The sequence below is a fragment of the Haliaeetus leucocephalus genome, unplaced genomic scaffold, assembly GCF_000737465.1.
Source record: "Haliaeetus leucocephalus isolate CR32 unplaced genomic scaffold, Haliaeetus_leucocephalus-4.0 Scaffold555, whole genome shotgun sequence".
Lineage (NCBI taxonomy): Eukaryota > Metazoa > Chordata > Aves > Accipitriformes > Accipitridae > Haliaeetus > Haliaeetus leucocephalus.
The window spans coordinates 18,410,612-18,429,591 of NW_010972991.1; the positions used below are offsets into that span (position 1 = coordinate 18,410,612).

General features: G+C 36.3%; 1 protein-coding gene across 8 annotated transcripts in view; it reads right to left on the bottom strand.

The window, feature by feature from the left end:
- The window catches only part of VPS13B (vacuolar protein sorting 13 homolog B (yeast)), a 484,692-nt gene that overhangs the window by 355,659 nt on the left and 110,053 nt on the right, over nt 1-18,980 (bottom strand). For all 8 annotated transcript variants that reach the window (XM_010577053.1, XM_010577052.1, XM_010577051.1 and 5 more), the window contains one exon: nt 17,285-17,469. In XM_010577053.1, the coding sequence (XP_010575355.1) occupies nt 17,285-17,469 (185 nt within the window). The remainder of the gene's footprint in view (nt 1-17,284; nt 17,470-18,980) is intronic.

An 18,980-nucleotide genomic window follows, 5' to 3' on the forward strand; every position in this document is an offset into this window, starting at 1 on the left:
TATTTAAAACAATTAGTAAAGCAAAAGAAAGATGAGCCAACTTCTGTAACACTTCACAGTCTGCAAGCTTTGTAAACTTTTCTTATGATTTGGTATTGTAAGCCTGGATTCTCATAATACTGATGAAATATTTCATTTTTCAATCACCACTCACTACAGATAAACCTACTAGGATAATATGCAACAGAATGGTCAAAAGCCTCATATAAAAACATATACACAACAAGATACAAATTAAATATAAACCAATAGCAAAATACACAACTTCAGCTAGCACCAAAAGCTAACAAGGGCCAACTGCATTAAATAGGCACAGTCTGATCAAGAGGATAATTCAGAAATCAGCTGACTCCAGTTAGAGATCTGGGGAAGTAACATTTCAAACAGAAAATAATTTGTGAAGCATCAAGTAACACAGAATGAAAAGGAGAAGAAGGAAGCCTTGTGGTCATCAAGCCTCAATTCTTTTAAACTACAGGCCACAGGACTCCCCTCCTGTATTTAAACAGCAGCATGAATCTATCAAAAAAACCCTGCAGTGTCAGTACATTGCTGCAGTCATTAACTATTGCCAACATAAAAAAGCATCTTTTAACTGGAATTCGTTTTGGCTGCTAGAACATGTTACATCTCAACTTGCTAGACAGAAAAGTTTCATTTTGAATACATGATGCAGTTGCCTCAAATACCAGTACATTTGCGTCCTACAAAGCAACTCTTCCAGGCTTGCAAGTAATTTCTGTTACGAGTAGCATCTCCCACTCCAAAGTCCACATCAGCCTTAAGATCAGTGGCTTTTCAAATGCCAGAATAATGACTTGAACAGCATTCAGTCAAGCTGTTCTTCAAGGCTTCTGGCAGGACAAGACAACATACAGCGCTAATCTGATGTAGGACAACCATGGAGCCATTTCTCAGCATTATGCTCTTTTTGTTTATATGCTTAAAATCAGTGAAAGCCAAGACAAAAAAATAGCAGAGAATGAAAAGATATTTCCCACTTTAATACAAAGACTTTGCCAAAAGGGTATATATGTATTTAATATCGGTAAAAGAAAAAGTCAACTACAGAAATTATAAATATTTTAACTTTTTGTTTAAATTATAATTCAGTGGCTTACGTAAAGAAGAAAGCATCCTGACACTATGGCCAGCAAGTGTGTGAGTGCCACTTGGTAAGCTGTGTCCAAAGGGGAAGCACCCAGAAGGCTACTTTGGCTCTGACTGTGATTTTAAGTGCAACTGCACTAAGAAGTCATTTTCTAATTGACTAAAACAAAAAAAGCTCTGTACTACCTCAGTAAAATAGAATGTGACACCTAAGAATAGAAGAAAATTGAAGTGAGTTTTACAGAAATGAAGGGCATATCTGTTTCCTTTAGATTATGAGATGCTAGAAAGACCTCTACTGACTACAATTTATTAAACAACATATTATTAATGAAAAAAGTTTCAAAACAACAATAAAGAAAAGTCAGAGTTGGTTAAAAAAATTTACCCTATAGTTCATGGCCCTATTTTACCTATTGTATCTGCTCATCATTTTTCACTACCATTTTGGGCAGTAATTGCAAGTCATACTGCAGGATAGAAAAAGAAGGAAGTAAGCCCTAGATAAGAGTTGCTTAAAAGACAATTCCTCAAATTTCAGAAAGGTTAATGAACAAATTGCAACTCTGACCTTTTTGATACAACATCTTAAACCACAACGTGAAGAAATCTGACACAATCACCATTTCATCACGGTTTCAATGAGCACCTACCTCTGCTTGAGAAGAGCCAGTATTCATTCCCACAGGTAAGTCACCAGTCACCTCAAATTCATCTCTTACCCTTACTTTTACCACCATAATCAAATCCAAGATTCTTAGCTCCAAGAGGAGGAGCAGTCTACCAACAGCTGTAGTCCTGCTCACTGATGCAGAGAACATTCACATATTAGGGCTCTCCTTCATTATTCTCCGTATTTCATGCTACTGGATCATAACATCAGTCTGGGCTGAGGCCAGCTCTGTCCTAGCTGGGACCCCCCAGCAGTCTGGAAGTGGGGCCCAAGAGGACGCCCCCTTTTTACCTGCCCTGGTTGCTATCACAATGGGCAACAGCAGGGTGTCACACAAAGCTCCTCGGGAGCTGCCCTGGAAGAGTGAATCACACTACTCTGCAAGTTCTGGGTGTCAGCATTGGATTCCCCTTTGCCACCCCTCCCCCAGGCAGAAGAAACCCAGAACCCCAAATCTCCTCTTGCACCATCGGGTCTTTTCAATATCCCCAACACCTCAAACAATTCCTTTTTTCTGCCATTCTTTGTAAAGTTTTCAAACTGAGTTCTGCAGTATTTATGTGATCTATCCCAAGCCTATACTTTCATAAATGAAGTGTGGACTGGAATTCCAAATAGATAATACTCAGGCATATACCGAGGCTGGCATATTAAAGCTTCAAGTTTCCCCGTTCTTTATGGCAGAAACTTTTAAAGTACTATAAATGCCTAGGAAGTAAACATGTTACCAGAATATGTTCAATTATATTCAAAAAACTGAGAGTGAAACACTGAAAGAACAGACTGCAAAGGAGATTAAGGAATGTGATACATGCACATAGAGAAACTGTTATTCTACACACAGAGAAATCTTATTGCATTACAGCAAACAAGAATTTCGAGGGAAAACTAAAGAAAATCTCACAAAGAACTAATTAATATACAGATACTCATGCCATTTTGAAAGCCTAAGAACAAAGCCACCTTGTGCAATAAAACATAGTCTCATGTTCACCCTGGAAGCATTTGTACAGTTAAATGGGTTCCAGAAAGGATTGGGCAATATTATAGAAACCTAAATGACAATCCTCATAACTCAGACCAGCTTCAGAATGTAACAGTGAGGGAAATACACAAATTTAGTTCTCTAGAAAATAATCTATTTTACTTGTACATGTACTTCAAGGTATTCTGTTATAAAGTCTGCAGCTTCCTTTTCTGCAGCCCAATTTTCTCATCAAATGCTACCATAGCAAATGCAGCATCTGACTGAATACTTGATAGATGAATATTAGAAAAAAAAAAAAAAAAGTCTTTCAGTGAATGCTCTGAACGCTATTTCTTTCTTTTATCTCACAACCATACGTGTGGAATTTTCAGTGCTTACTGCAATGCCCTAAAAACTGATCACCAGCTCTTTTCTGTTGATCATTTTCCCCTCCAGTTTTTAAGTTAGAACAGTTCTTTACTGACATTGTTAGAAAGAAATTCCCCTAAAGGTTTATACTCAAACTTGGACAAATCATTCAAGGTAGCAAGTGAATTGGGAGGGCTTGAGATGGGAAGACTGAGATCATGCCAATAGTTTGGTCCAGTACTACTCTCTTTTCTAGCTAGTTTTTTTTCCCTGTATTTAGGGAACATTCTGTACATGCAGAGAGAGTTTTTCAAGCCTTTGTGCAAATTTACAGAAGGCAAATTTTATGAATTAAAGAAGTAGTTGTTCTTATTGCTGAATATGGTAGAGGTACTATCTTGGTGATAAGCACAAATCTGCTGGCAAGCTGTGTTTCATTGATAACATATGGGATACTGCAACATATGAATAGATAGCAGCATAAAAGTTTTCCCAGTGGGAAAGTAGCCTGGACATGAAGTACACATCAAAGCAAGTTTTATAAAAAGCTCTCTTGAAAGACAGAAGATCAAGTGCTTACCACTTTGGTGATCACAACCACCTCATCTAAGCCCAGTGGATGGAATACAGAGTTAACTGATGAAACCAGGAGCTATGAGAGCTATAGCAAGAGGCAATCATATGAGCTTTCAACAGAACTGCAAATGCCGTTATGTCAGTGCCTCAAAGCTTTGCTTTAAAGCTTACAGTCAGTCTAAACACAGTAGACATAAATATCTATGGGCTCCTAATGTCTCTGAAGTGAGCTGGTTTGTTGGCACAAACAGCATATTTTTAGATGGAATTTCCCAAGACCATGCCCAGAATAGTGCAGTTCACCCTTCTGAACTGTACGTTATCTTTGTTATAACACAATTTCACAGCATTTGAAAAGCTGTTGAATACATGCAGAAACTACGTTCTTTGGAAGCTAAGTGGGACTCTAAAAGAATCTGCAAAAAGATTAAGTATAATAGATATCTAACAGGTGTTTTAGAGTGTATACCCTACAATTCTAAACTTGCCAGTCAGACATTTACTGCCAAGAGCATACCAAGCACACGGCCATAACTACTTAGAACAGCATATATTCACTGTCAAGCAATCATACAAAAATTGCATTAAAATCCTGGGAAGCATGAAAGACAGTACAACTGGTTTAAAGAAGAAAAAAAAATTATCCTCCCTGTTACCGATTCCTTGGTTTGTAACAGACCATAACAAAAAAACCCTTTCGCTCTGGTACATTTTGGGTGGAAGGGAAGAAGAGACTTTGTTCCCTTCTGGCCGGCAGAGCTGCCACTCATCTCCATTCTCCTGAGTAAAAATGGACTTCTCTCTGACAGCAAATTACAACAGACTCATGCGATGTCCAAAGTGTCTCTGAAAAACACCTATTTATTCTTAACTGTAGTCATCCTTTGGAAGTATAAAAGTATGAAACCTTCTCTTTTACCAAGAAAACAACTAAACCAGGCTTTTATTTAACTCCTCCTTTTGCTGACATTCACTGCAGATGGACAGCTGACTAATTCTTCACACTGGTAACAAATGTGAAGGTACTCAAAAAAGAGTATAATTCTGCATCCCAAAATTTAATTGGGGTCTGGATTTCTGAGATGGTATGTTGGTATACATGTTAAAGGAGAGCAACAGAATTTAACATAGCCCTTTGACAGCCAAAATATCAGAAAATACAAAGTCAGAAAGCTGAATGGACCCAGCTATCAAACAGTGGGGTACAACCACATTTGGAGGATGGTTTGTTGCTATCTGAACTGAAACCAGAAGACACCAAATAGCTTCTGAGTACAATCCACTGAGCTCACACTAAATAGGCTGATACAAAGATACCAGAGAAGGGATTTTTCAGGAAAGATTTTCTTTGAGAAGACAGTAAAAACAATCCAGAAGATAGATGAAAATGGAAGTCTCAAGGACTCCCTGACTTCCTAAAATAGTAAGTTGGGACAGCTCTTCAAATCAGCACAGAAACTCTTCTTGGTCAGCTTGTAGTAAAGCATGTGACTAGTTTATTAGTATTTTTACTTGTTATTACTTTTCTTCAGAAACTTTTCTCCAGTAATTCCAATTACTAAAATATCTAGTTTAAGATGACTTGGCCACATCACAAATCTGAGATTACATATCGGAAAACGAAAAATGCTAACTAATACAAGAATAAAATAGTTGGTATAACAAAATTGCCGTATCCAGCTGTGGTATGTCAAGCAAGCCAGGTGAAAACAAGAGATCTAACATAAGAAGGGAACTCAAAGCTTCTGCAGAGATGCAAGGATATATCACTAGCTTCTATAACGTTGGGATTCTCACACCTTCCTCTGAATCATCTAGTGGTGACAATTCATATGAAAAAGAACTAAATGTAGTTTATTAACAGGATCAGAGTCCTTAGAGCAATGAAGCTTTTCTTCTTCCAACAGCAGGGTGAGAAAAAACATGTCAATGTCAAACTGGAAAATCTGAAAAATTACTGGAATACTTAAAGAAATCCCTCTGCATCAGTCTTGATTTAAAACATTTCTGTAACACTAGTTGAGACCTGCATTTATTCTTAATTTCTGTATTTCCTAGTCAGTCCCCATGCCCTGCAATAACTGAGGAAAAAATTATTACAAAAATTCCCAGTTCAGAAAAAGCATCTTTAACAAGAAAAACAACATTTGAAACTACCATGCAAGAGACAATTTTACCCTTCTATACCCAACTGATCAGATCTCCTGCTGTTTATTAAAGAAAAGTAGAAAAAGAGGCAAATCAAAAGGAGAAAGTAAAAAGATTGGAACAAAGAAGTCCAATAAAGAAGAAGAAAAGGGTCAAATATCCCAGGATCTGATCTAAGAACAATAAAAGGAGGAAAAGATCATGAATGAGATGCAGCAACAAAGCCAGGGTATAAAAGCAGGAGAAGTCAGGATAAGAAGGTATAATATCTGGTTTTATTTATCATGTTGCCCTCAAAACAAACAAACAAAAAAGTGAAATATGAAGGTGAAAAAGGGGAAAAAAGATGAAAAAGCAAAACACATATTTGGTTTGATCTGTGTCCATACCAGCCTTATGATATAATTGTAACCAAAAGAAATTAAGCACAGACTGAGGACTACACTTATTTAGGTGATCTCCAACTAAAACAAAGGTGTTTCTGGAAATAGCTCTGATTACTTCCTCTGAATCAACAGCAGTGCTGGTTCCAAAGTATGTTTTGGAGGATGTCAAGCAGATGCAGGAGCTCTTATTTTGCATAAGACAAAGCTCCCAAAATTCAGCTGTGGGTGTACATAGAACTCTGACATCTCCTTAGAAGCCAAGCTGTTACTTAACATATAGTATGATATGTATCTTTATTCATGAAGGAAAAAAAAAAATCTACAACAATACTGCAAAGTAAGGAATACTTTCCTACACTAGTACAACACTTCAAAGCAAGATCAAAGCAGTTACATTTGCTATGCCATATTTAATTTTCCTATTGCACTTCACATAAACAGAAGGGACATTCACTGGGTACTGTTAAATAACACTGTAAGAGAACACCTCACTTTCTTCATTTATTACTCATTAACTCCCCTCCAAAAGCAAAAATCAAAACTGTAAAATGTTATTTTAAAAATTCCTTGCTTACTATAGTTCCCTGAGAATCTAACATTTCACTAGCTTTGTCTGCCTTATTGTTACTACCTTTTTACGTTACTGTGTATTTCTACTATTGCTAGAGTTTTTCTCCAAAAGAACTGCCCACCTTTAGAGGCATAATACTAACCTAAACAATTCATGGTCAAAGCACTGCTCTAATTTTAGGTTAGTATTTTCCAGTAAAAATATACTTTCTGTCCTTACCATTACCTTATTACATGTACCTTGCATTAATTCTATTCTATGACTATCAGGTAGACTAGACACGTAGGAAAAACATTATTCTTTACTGCATGGGTCACAATAATCATTCCTTATACAGTGTGCGTTTCAACAGCTTAACAACTCCCACATATCCCTGGAGAAAAATATCCTTTTCTTGAATATCCATGCAATTAGAAACTGACATTTGGATCTATAATCTCTAGGTTTAAAACAATCACAACTTATGCAGCTTTTTAAAAAGCCTGATTTAATATAATAATAAATCATGTGGGGCATCAGACTAGCAATTACTATTGCAGTACGTAATACTCTGGTATCTTTCTACGGCAAGAACACCATTGGTATTTATCATCTTACCTTGTCACAGGAACCAAAATGCCCCCACAAATGGAAAGTAATTTTCCATGTCATTCACTAGAGTTCATTACATAAAAGTAATTTTAGAGCATACTAGTATTTTGTAAACTATTAGTATTGTAGGCACTATAATAAGTTTTAAGCAGCAGTCCAATACTTGGAATCTGTCACAATTTCAACTTCCTGCAACTTTTATTTGATCAAAACTACACACATTCTGTAAACTCACTACTCAAGATCAACCTTCAGTATTACATGTTTGCAAACAGAAAAATGTGCTTACACCACGTTTAACAGTTTGTAAAGGTGCTTATTCTTAAATCTGTCTACTTCTGATTATGCCTTTTTTTGTTCCCCTAAAGATTACTACTACAGCAAACATTTTTACTACAAGAAGCTCCTGACAGGAACTTCTTCAATTCTGTACTTACTATTTTTTCATTTCATTCACATTCCCTAATAATCTATTCCACTCAAAATTTCCTTGCTGATATTTCTTGCCTCATCAAGATCAAAACCTCTAATTAGCCTGCTACTTTCCAAACCATAAAATTTCTCATTCTGAATAACAAGGAGGAACATATACTAAAAGAAATTGGAACATCTTATAAACTGATCCGAGTCATTTAAGGATCACAAAGCATTTTTACTAACTTTAACCCTACAATGGCAAAAAAAAAAAAAAAATCCCATATTGTTATTCAAACAAAACTACTGTCCTGCACAGCATTACAAACTGAACAAACTATTTCACTCAGACTGAATGAAATACATAACAGAGTGATACAATACAATCTTTTCTCATTACCTTTTTTCTTTTTACGTGCATAAACCTGAGGATAGTGGGTTTTGTTTTTCCAAGAAAAGATCTTCAGTAAGAGTATAACATCTGTAAGTGACAATCTGCATGGGAAAACTTACCTGGAACATTTTCTTCTTAATCTGCAGTAATTTGGAGAAGGGTTAAATACCTAATGTAGTCACTATCTTTGTGCTCTTTTTTAATGCTTACAATTCTTGGCACTTGCAACTGACAAAAGTGGGGAAGACCTCCACACTTTTTTCAACCATGTCCACAGAGAAATTTTAATACATTTATTTACCCAAATGGAGGAAAAAATGGAAGACATGGATGTATTATGGAGACATGAATGGCACAGAAAGGAATTCTTAGACCAAACTAACTGGATGATGAAATTTAATAGCTGGCATATTATTTTAATGCACATACAGGGCATTCACCTGAACAGTACAGAACCATTAGAAGGGGGAAGATTGTGTGTATGAAAATATTATACCTCATTTTTACAATCTAAGTTACGGATCTGCTATTATTTGTTTACTGCAGGGGGTTATCCATTTGTTTTATGTTCACTCCAACAATGGCATTTTGAAACAGCACTACAGAATGTGATGGCACATATTTAAGATTTTTAAATAGCAACTACTGAAGCCTGAGAAATGAAACTTGTGAACAAAGCCCTGTTAACAGGCACTTTTAGCAGCCCACAACAGCTTTTTTACATTTTAAGATGAAAGGACATCCCATGAAACCATAAACAGAAAAGATTATACAATAAGTAGACATAAATTATTGATCATTTGTTTGTGTTGTATCACCTGTATGCATTTTCACTTCTCTCTCAGAATATCTCACTATATAAACTGATCTAATATCCTATAAAGTAGTATTCTTTAATCTGGAGGGGAAAAGGAGAGATACTGACTTCTTAAATTTCCACAACTGCCAAACTACCACAGAGTGATGGTCTGAACTGTAAGTATTTGATGTCATACCTTAGTATACTTATTAATCAGACAGAGTGACTGAGTTTGTTTGTACTGGTAGCATCAAAGCTCAGGTTAAATCTAGCTGGCATGAAAATTAGAACAGGAAACAGATTCCAGACATACCATCACTGAGTTTTAGCACTAACCAGGAGTCCTCAGTTACAATTTTGTTTTAATGTTTGAAAAGGTGAAAACCAGCAGTAATACATTTGACATATAAGCAGCCTTCCAGTACGTACAAGAAGGTTGTGATGAAGACGCAGGTAGGCTTTTCACAGTGGCGTACAGTAGGAGGATGAAAGACAATGGTCATGTATTGAAATAAGAAAAGTTCTGTGTGGATAGGAGGAAAAGCTTTCTCACCATGAGAACAGTCAAGCAGTGGTACAGGTTGCACAGAGAGACAGGGCTTTCTTACCCTTGGAGATTTGCAAGTCCTGACTGGATAAAGCCCTAAGTAACTTGGTCTGATCCCATAACTGACCACGACTGTAGCAGAAGATTGGTCTAGAGACCTCCTGCAGTACCTTCCAACTTGAATTTTCTGACAACCCTGTTATTTTTTGACAGGGGCAAAGAAATAGTTTCCTTCTGCTCTTCTGAAAAGCACTGTTCAGCAAATAGTAGCATGACAGGGTCAATGCTTCTGTTGCAGGACCTCTGCATCCACCTTTTTCTTAAAACACAGGCACCAAAACACCACCGTGGCCTTCTCATTTTTGCCTTATTCTTACATCAGCAACCACCGATGGCTTCCTGATTCATTCTAAATTTGACAATAACTTCTCTGGGTCCTCCCCCAAACAAGAATGTTTCCTTCTATTATCTCTGAAGCTTTCTTTTGTGTCTGCTCTGAGCTCTTCTCAGAAATTTTCCAGTTCCTGTTATGCACCAGATTCATGACTTACGTTCTTCCCAGTCTGCTTGTCATAACACTAAATTCCAGTAGCTTAGTCTCAACATGCTCTACTGCTCTTCGAAAAGAAGCCACCATCTGAACCTCCCTGTAGAGTTTTTAACCTGATGCAGTACATGGCTGCTAGAACATGGCAAAAAGGCAGCCTACCTCCCTGCTGTCCAAACACACCTTTCTTAATAGAACAAGGAATAACATAAAGCTAACAGCTGAACAAACAAAACAGGTGCTCTCAGTCACAGCTTCCATTGGTATTTGTGCAAATAAAGTACAGACTGTGGAGGAAGGGCACTATTTATAGCTCTAAGCTTAGGTGTCTTGTTTTTGGTAGCCCACCAACACACCCAACAAGAGTTTGCTGTTAATTTCAACACACACACTGAACTGAGCTCTCCTGCAATTCTGAAACACAACTCAACTTAAAAAGCTTATATACATATATGTATATCTATAGATGTCATGTATATATGTATTCCTTTCACAACCTAATGATTTTTTTAGCTTTTTCTCCTTCACTGTGCTGTTGACACTAAGTATACACTCACTTCTACCACAACAGACATTTAAAAAGTCTCAAGTGGATTTTTAAGTACATTAGATTCTTTAGCACAACACTACTAATCAGAGTTGAGCTTGTATGAATGCCTTAAGTATGCCTACCACCACTCTTTCATCAGAATGCTCTATTTTTCAATTTCAAAGCTTATTAGTGTACATTAATTAGACCAGAAAAAATAAAAAGCCAATTATAATTACTGGTTTACATGCATACTTCACATGTTAGTTCCTCATTTAAGGCCACTACAGAATCATTGCTTCAGGCAGAGGATTTAATAAGATACTCAACAAGCTAAACCCCACTGATTACATATTAAAGTGATAAAAAGTCCCACTTATCCCATATTCAGACTAAGTCAGTTCATGACTTAAGAATATCACTGAAAACGTCTACAATTAAGAGGAAATAAAATATTATACTTGACTATATTAAGCTCAAATAATTAAAATAAAGAACAAATTGTGCTTAGGTTGCTTATCCACACTGTTTCCATCTGAAATTAGAGTTGATAATATACCAGACTTTCACAGAGATGTACAATGTATAAAAATAATACTATTTACACACTGCATTCAGAAGCCTACATGAAGGATAAAGACACATGGGGTACAATCACACACTCAAGACAGTAAACTGTTTATACTGTGCAAGTTTCATACAGCTCTGTTCTGCCACTCCCAAGCAATTACTTAAGAGAATACACTCTTACACTTTGATTTTAAACACAAAGTTTAAGTCCTGCTCCTCAAAATGAACACCAAAACTGGCCACATGGTGTGGAAGAGAGATTAAATGCCAATATGTTGCAAGGAAGTGATTAGAGCTTAACAAGGTGCATTACCACTAAACTTCAAAATGTTGGGCTTTTGCTGGGTTTTGTGTTTTGGGGTTTGGTGGCAGGGGAGCAGGTAAAAGTAAAAAAGTAGTTTTAAAAACAGGGGTATTAGAAAGGCAAGTCACTTACTTCAGTCTTTTTCCTAAGTGGTTAAAAGAACTATGCAGCAGCTCCACAACCCTTTTTTATATGTACACCTGGGAAGAATACTGAATCCTGTTACTTTCCTCAGTGTTACCCTGATGTGGTTTAGACCAGATGTTTAAATGTTACAGTATGTACGTTTTCTTCTCTTCTTCCAAGGCAAAAGCAAAATAAGAGGAATATTTGACTTCACTCCACAAGAGACCTATTTAATAGTTTGGCGGTTATGTAAGTAAAGGTAGCTTGGCTAAGTCAATGTTGACGACATACAGAACGACATGATCCTAATGAGTTGGAAAATATTGGCTCTCATGAGATTCAACCAGATGCTACTGCGCTGAGAAAGCTACTGTATTATTGAATTTCATTTTTATGAGGTAAAATTTATTATTCAACCATTAAGGTATCCCACATGAAATCTTGCATAAAATAGTTTTACAGTTACTTTCTGGAAAGTAGATTTTATTTTAACTTTAAGACATCATTTACATGAGGGATTCAAATGCCTATTTGATCACCTTCAATAGAGAAATGTAAGGTCTGCAAGCAATTTTCCCAAAAATACCAGATTAATGGAACCGAACTGTCAACAAAATAATGAACTACCTGAATAGGACAAGGAAAAAGTGGTAGCAAGTTCCAGTTTTCCAGAGTAAACTAAAGCCATGTGTGACTGTGTATATGTTTTCTTGGCAGGCTGAAACAGTTAGAAACTGAGTGCTTCAGGTGCCTACTAACAAATAATGAAAAAATACACTATAAAATTACTTCATAGGATTAATTATGCTCAACCTTTGAAAGATCTTAACTGGCACTATTTTTCTAAATTTTTGGTATTTTGTACACTTATTTTTGTAAAAACAATGGTGTAATAATAATTGTAAAAGCATTTTATCACCATCAATATGTTCACTTGCAAAAATGTAGAAAGCATAATGTATTTCAGATTCACATGTTTCCACATTTATAGTGGATGAAATGCAAAAAGCAGGATGTTTCACAAGCATGTGCAAGCAGAAGAACTAACATATTATTTAGTTGTGCTTGTATACCAAAAAGATTATAAAACAAAACCAAAACACAAACATAAACTTCCAAAGACCTAATGTGGGTTGAAGACTGCTTTTGTTCTTTTCTTCCATTCCAGGTGTAATACCTTATCAAACAGTTAATAGTGCCTTTTTCTTGACCCATGAAAAAGAGCACACAGTTGTTTGCAGCTGTTTCATTTATCCATTTCTTATTTTGCATTTTGTTACTTTGTATTCCCATCTATTTCAATTTTTTTATTCTTTTTGTTCTTGCACAACTCCCATTTTAGGCAGTAGGAATATTTCTTGTAGCTTTTAATGTTAATGCCTATTCATTCAAGGAGTAAGTTTCATTGTTTATATATATCTCAAAATTTTTAATTGTCTTGGCTTCTCTGAACCCTAAAAATACCAGCTCATTTGAAAAGAACCTTTGCCAAGTAGGCACTTAAAACTATGGATTACAAAAGTGCTAAGATGTCACTGCAATGAAGGAAGTTGCGTGATTTCAAAAATCCCATTAAGCCATTAGCTGGACCTTTATACTCCAAATCAGATATAATTAAAAATCTGCTCTTAGTAGAATTAAATAGTCTCCAGATAAGAAAGGCATAATATTTAAACATATTTACAATAAATATCCTTCTTGAAATACTCATTTTACCTGTCCTCCACAAGTTCTGAGCTCAATCAGCTAGTCACAGTACCATACACATCTTTTTACTGGTATTTTTAAGGTAACAGACCTTACTACTATGCATGACAAATACAAATTTTAAGTAGTAGAGGCACTTCATTCTTAAATTCTGTCAGAAACTAAACACACACAACTTGCTTTTGAGACTTCAAAACTTGTTTTTTCAGACAGCTTGCCTTTGGACAAGTTACTTAAAAGAGAAACTCTCAGACTATCTGATGAAGACAGCAAGTCTAATGACCAACAAACTATGAAATAATTTAGGAAAGTGTTCTCCTAGTAGAAAAAACTTTCTAGAGAGCAGGGGGAGGAAAGTAGGTGGGAGACATAAGAGTGATAATCTTCAAGCAATTTTCCCTTCCGTATTCCATCAATCTACTCCCAACAAGAATTTGTACAGGAAAGAGCTTGAGAGTTTGTTCCCTTCAGCCTAAATTAGTTTTGAAGGATGTTTTGGAACAGAAAAACATCCCTGCTCTAGATGAAACTGTAGGACAGAACCCCTGACACAAGCTATAAATTTTATTTCTGTGTTTGTGGAAATACACAGTGCAGAGCTCCCTTTATAAACTACATCCAGAGAAAGTCTTTCAGCAGTTACCCTGCAGACAGGTTCTCGAAGAGGCCTTCATACCTTGCGAGACTCTCCACAGCATGTCAAAGGGCCAATAGTCAGGCATTGTTCTCTCCTCCTCCTGCAGCTGATGTATCTGTACTTGTCTTCCTACTAAACTTTGGCTTTCTTAACTTTTACTGCTTTTCTACTTTAACTGTTTTTACCTGCTTCTCCTTGCTTTGCCTTCCCCTGCATCTCTCTTCCCTTTTTATTAGCTAACCGTCTTTCTTCTTTTTTCCTTCCTTTCCATTTTTTCTTTCTTTTTTCCCCCTTGTTCATCTGTTCTTTCCCTACAGCATGTCTTAGCCCATATTGTAAGCACAGTTTCAGTGATGCAGTTTTAAAACTAGAGGAGATAGCTGTGTTGGAAAAAGTATACAACTAGGGACCATAATTCCTGCTAAAAAAGATCTATGTTGATAGGATACAAAGGCTTGTGGTATCACTTTTGAGTTCAAGTAATACTGAATCAGTATGTTATGGAGGCACGTCACTCACTCACAAAAAGAACCTGGCACAAAGCCTCAATAAAGACATCAGGAGCTCAGCAACAACTGTTTCAGTCCAATAACTCTCTTCAATTGCCACACAAAATGTGGTAATACATAGGCAGTTGAGAAAGATGTAGGCTATGTAAACAAAGGGCAAACACATTTGAGACTAGCTATGTGCAACTAGTAAACTATAGAAAAAAAATTTGAAGTCTGAGTATATTTTCAAAATTGGCAGAACAGATCTAGAAGGGTAACGTGTAACTAGAACATTTCTATAGGAGGGCACAGTTTGCTCAGGACAAAAAAGCATGGTGGTGTTGTACTGTGTATCAAGAATGTGTAAAATCCTGTGATACAGACTGAAGGCAGGCAGATTTGCTGGAAATCTCTGGATAACAGCAGACCATTAAAAATAGGAAGACAAAGTACATAAGCTCTTTCTTTTTTGTGAGAATAATGTCATGTCCGGGCAGGTCTTTATTTTTAACAGGGGGATAAGAATCTAGATAGAGACATAGCTGTTTGTCCTGCTATAGTTCTAATTAGTTAGAAATATGGTTTTTAGAAGTTTGTAAATATAAAGGTAGAAGATAATTTGGGCAACAGTACTCATGAAACTCACAGTTTATGATTCTTGTAACAGCAGAATGAAAGCAATGACTTTCAAGAAAAAGATCCCCTGGGAAATAGGATAAAGTGAAGGTGAGATCTTTAGTCGTATTGTTAATTTTTCCTGCAAGAACACTACAATTTTGTAGAAACAAAATCAGAAAAAGCCAAGGAACAACGGGAAAGAGCTATAAAAGAAAATGAAGCAAATAGGTTTATACTTGCATTTTTTGTACAAAATTGATAAAAGAAACAATTAATCCATAACATCACAAGGACAGAAAGCTATTTTCTTGAACTACCTTTGTACTACTTCTGTGCACGACTAAAAATGAGCTGTGGTTAGATGGAAAACACAATACCATTGACAAAAAGGCTGTTATTTCCGTGAGATGTTAGGTCATACAGTAAAAGCTCATCTGTACACCCACAAAGAAGCTCAGAGAGACAATGACAAGGAGGGGAAGCCCAAATAATACCCTGCTGGGCTACTCCCAGGCCAACCACAGGAGCCATCAGCCCATCAAAAGCTGACCTGCACAAGCCTAGAGGAGCACAGGGACATGCAGTGGCAGGTGGGAACCCAAAACAAGGAGTCCCAAGGAACATTCACCAGTTGTTTTGTGTTGGAGAAACTAAGCTGAATCTTAGTAAAACAATATCAGTGATTAACAGATGTGCCTTGTTTGCTGAAAAGTTCCTCATTGACTACATTATCCTCATAGTTACTTCACTGAAAAAAAAAAAGAAAAAAACCAAGAAAAACAAACAAAAACCTCATAGCCTTGAACTCAAAGCTGCCTTCATCTAGTTAAGGCAAAGTACAACTACAGAAGTATAAAATTTACCAGGTCAAGCATTAAGCTATGAACAAGAGAAGATCAAAACAAATGTACTATACTGTTTATTTACTTTATTGTAAGTACTTAAAATGTGTGCTCCAGATTTCTATTCTGCAGATATATTGTTAGCACAGTTGTATCACAGGTCATTGAACTGAAGGACTGAAACATGTTAAATGATGGTACAGGTTAGTTTGTAACTGTGCAAACCCTAAGACTATCTCAGATGATCAAATGATTGTATATTCACATCTTTCTAAGGTGTGGATTGTAAACCTGCTACCTTCAGAAGTACCAGTACTTGAAAACAAAACCTCACCATCTCATCCTTAGGTGGCTCACACAGAATCAAAGAATGAAGAGAAGCAGTGACTTTTGGGAAAGAAGGAAAAACTAAGCACTTAAAAGGGTTACCCACCTGAAAATACAACAGTTCTTTTGCACCAGATCAACACAGATTTAACTTTAAAAAACAACAGGACTGAAAAAGGAAAATAGGACTGCAGAAAACAGGCCTGATAAAGACTTCCAGTGGTAGTCTAATCTATCGTTCTGCTTCAAGTCATGATTTCCTACATCTGAATCATTCTCCCAGCACATTCTGCAAGACTGGTAATGATGGAAATTCCAAAAGATTGCAATTATTCTTGTTATGTGTTTATTCACAAAAGATAAACAATAATGGGTCTAAGCAATAGTAGGTTTAAATTATTCTAGCCTGCATAGAAATATAAAGAAAAAAATAGATTATCTTCTTCTGGATGACCTTTATGCACTTGAAGACTGTAGTCTCCTCTGTAAACTGGTCAAAAACCTTTATTTACTCCCCAAATCCACGGTTGGTTACCTGCCATCCTTTTGCAAAACAATTTCATTATTTATATCATCTCTGAGACTTGCATATCTTCAGCAGTTTCACAACCAGTTAAGTAACATCTATTTATAAAGCTGGATGAGAAACATCTGCAGCCCTTTAAAAAAAATTCAATGTATGCCATTGATTAATAAAGCTCTTAATAATCCAGCTTCTCTTCTGAATGATCTTAAGTTACAACATTGCACCATATAAGGTAGCAAGGGCGGATGTTTCAGATGAGGGAAGCATGAAAAAATTATCCTGTATGGGAAAATTAAATGCATCCAGAAATTGGTGCCAAGGAGCGAAGCTTGGTGGCTTAGCTTACATCCTGGATTTTAAGCATAAGCTATAAATACTCATATACACACAAAAAACATTCTGTATGTTAACTACTATAAGTAAAAACCTGGATTTAAAGGATATAATTGTATGCTCATTCACTAGTAGTGCTCTGTACCATAATAAATACTTCACAAAAAGCATCACATATTTACCTGAAGTTTGGAAAACTTCATTCAGTAAAGCTTCATTTACCACCACCGAACTGACATTTCCAACAGGATGACACCAGCTCTGATAAATAGTTTGAAGCAGAAGGGTTTGAGCTCTAGTTGCTTGAACTGTCAAGTTAGGAAGCTCAAATATGCATTCTGTTAGTGGGACATGAGCTCGCTTGGTCCTGTTTAATATATTGAGAGAAAAAAAAAAAAAAGGAAAATCATTACTTTGGTGCATTAAAATAACAATTTAAAAACTCTAAAATCTGTAGCAGCATGAAGTGACACAAAATTCCAGCAATATGAAGTAGACTTCCTTGCACATTCTGCACCTGATTGTGAGAGTGCCCCTTCAAGAAAACTAAAGAAAAAAGCACATCATCACTTCTCAGACCCATTATCATCTAGATGAAGAAGCAGAATAGCAAAGTATTCTGCTGCTAACACTTTTGGCCCATAAGCTACAGATAAGGCCTGTGTGACATATAAAACATGGTATGGAAACAAGCATTCTGAACATCAGAAGACATGTACCAACTACCATGTTGACATGGTGGTACAGCCAAATGTAATGTCATCACTTTAAATTTGGACTTGCACATAAAAAAATTCACCTTAAGTCACAAACAGATCTCTTCCCTCAACTCCTTGTCAATACCACAAAACAGCTCACTGAAAACCATTTTCTCTGGAACATGAGGAATTAATCTCATCAAGTGTTAGATACCTAGAGTATGAACAAACATTTTTATCTAAGATGGCTGTAGACCCTTTTAAGGTAAAAGGAAGGAAAACAGCACTTATATACATAACAGAGATCCATTCATTCTAGATCTGAGCATTAAATGAACTGCCTTCTGCAGGTCACTATTTCTGCCCACTGCCTGTAAAGGGAGATTACGATAATTATCTCAGCTGTGGATGTCTACACCATAGATCGAAGTTTCATAGATAAAGCTCATCCACAAAAGCCAATTCCATTGCTCCTCACTAAAAATAAAAACAAGGGAATAAAAGAAAAACTGATTCCTATGAAAGAAGATACTTGTGAAAGATTCTTAGACAATGGATGTAAATACAGATGGAAGACAAAGAACAAACAAAACCAGATGTTGTAGCCTTCTGTAATAGTAATCAGTATTCTTTAGACCAAGGTTTTTCAACCTCATAACACTCAGAATCACAACTACCTGTCTCAAAAATGTTAAGAAGGGGGAGGAAACCAGCAACAAGACTGCCTCTGAGTTGCAACTCATTTGAAGCTGACGACACAACTGTGCCACCAGCTTCAAACGCCATTTGCAGAAAAAACACGGATGAAGGAAAAACATTTCATGATTATATGGGAGAACTCAGGCTTGTGTCTGGTTGTAGAAATTTCCTTCAGAATGAAAAAATAAAAAAAAAAAGCAGTCTACTATTTGAATGAAACTATCAGTCCTTGAAGTTTGGATCTACCATATTATGGACTGATACAGCCTCTGTTGCAAGGAAAATCAAAACTCATTAGAGATCTTTTCAGAAGACACCTCATTATTAGCCTAGTTTGTTGGATTGTTTGGGTTTTTTTATAGCAGTCACTGATACCAAACAGTGAGTTAGAACAAGAAAAATTACATTTGTCCTGTTTGGGGGAACTAAGCATCTCCTATGTGCCTTTTCTACTGACAGCCATGTAAAGATCTTCCTAGAG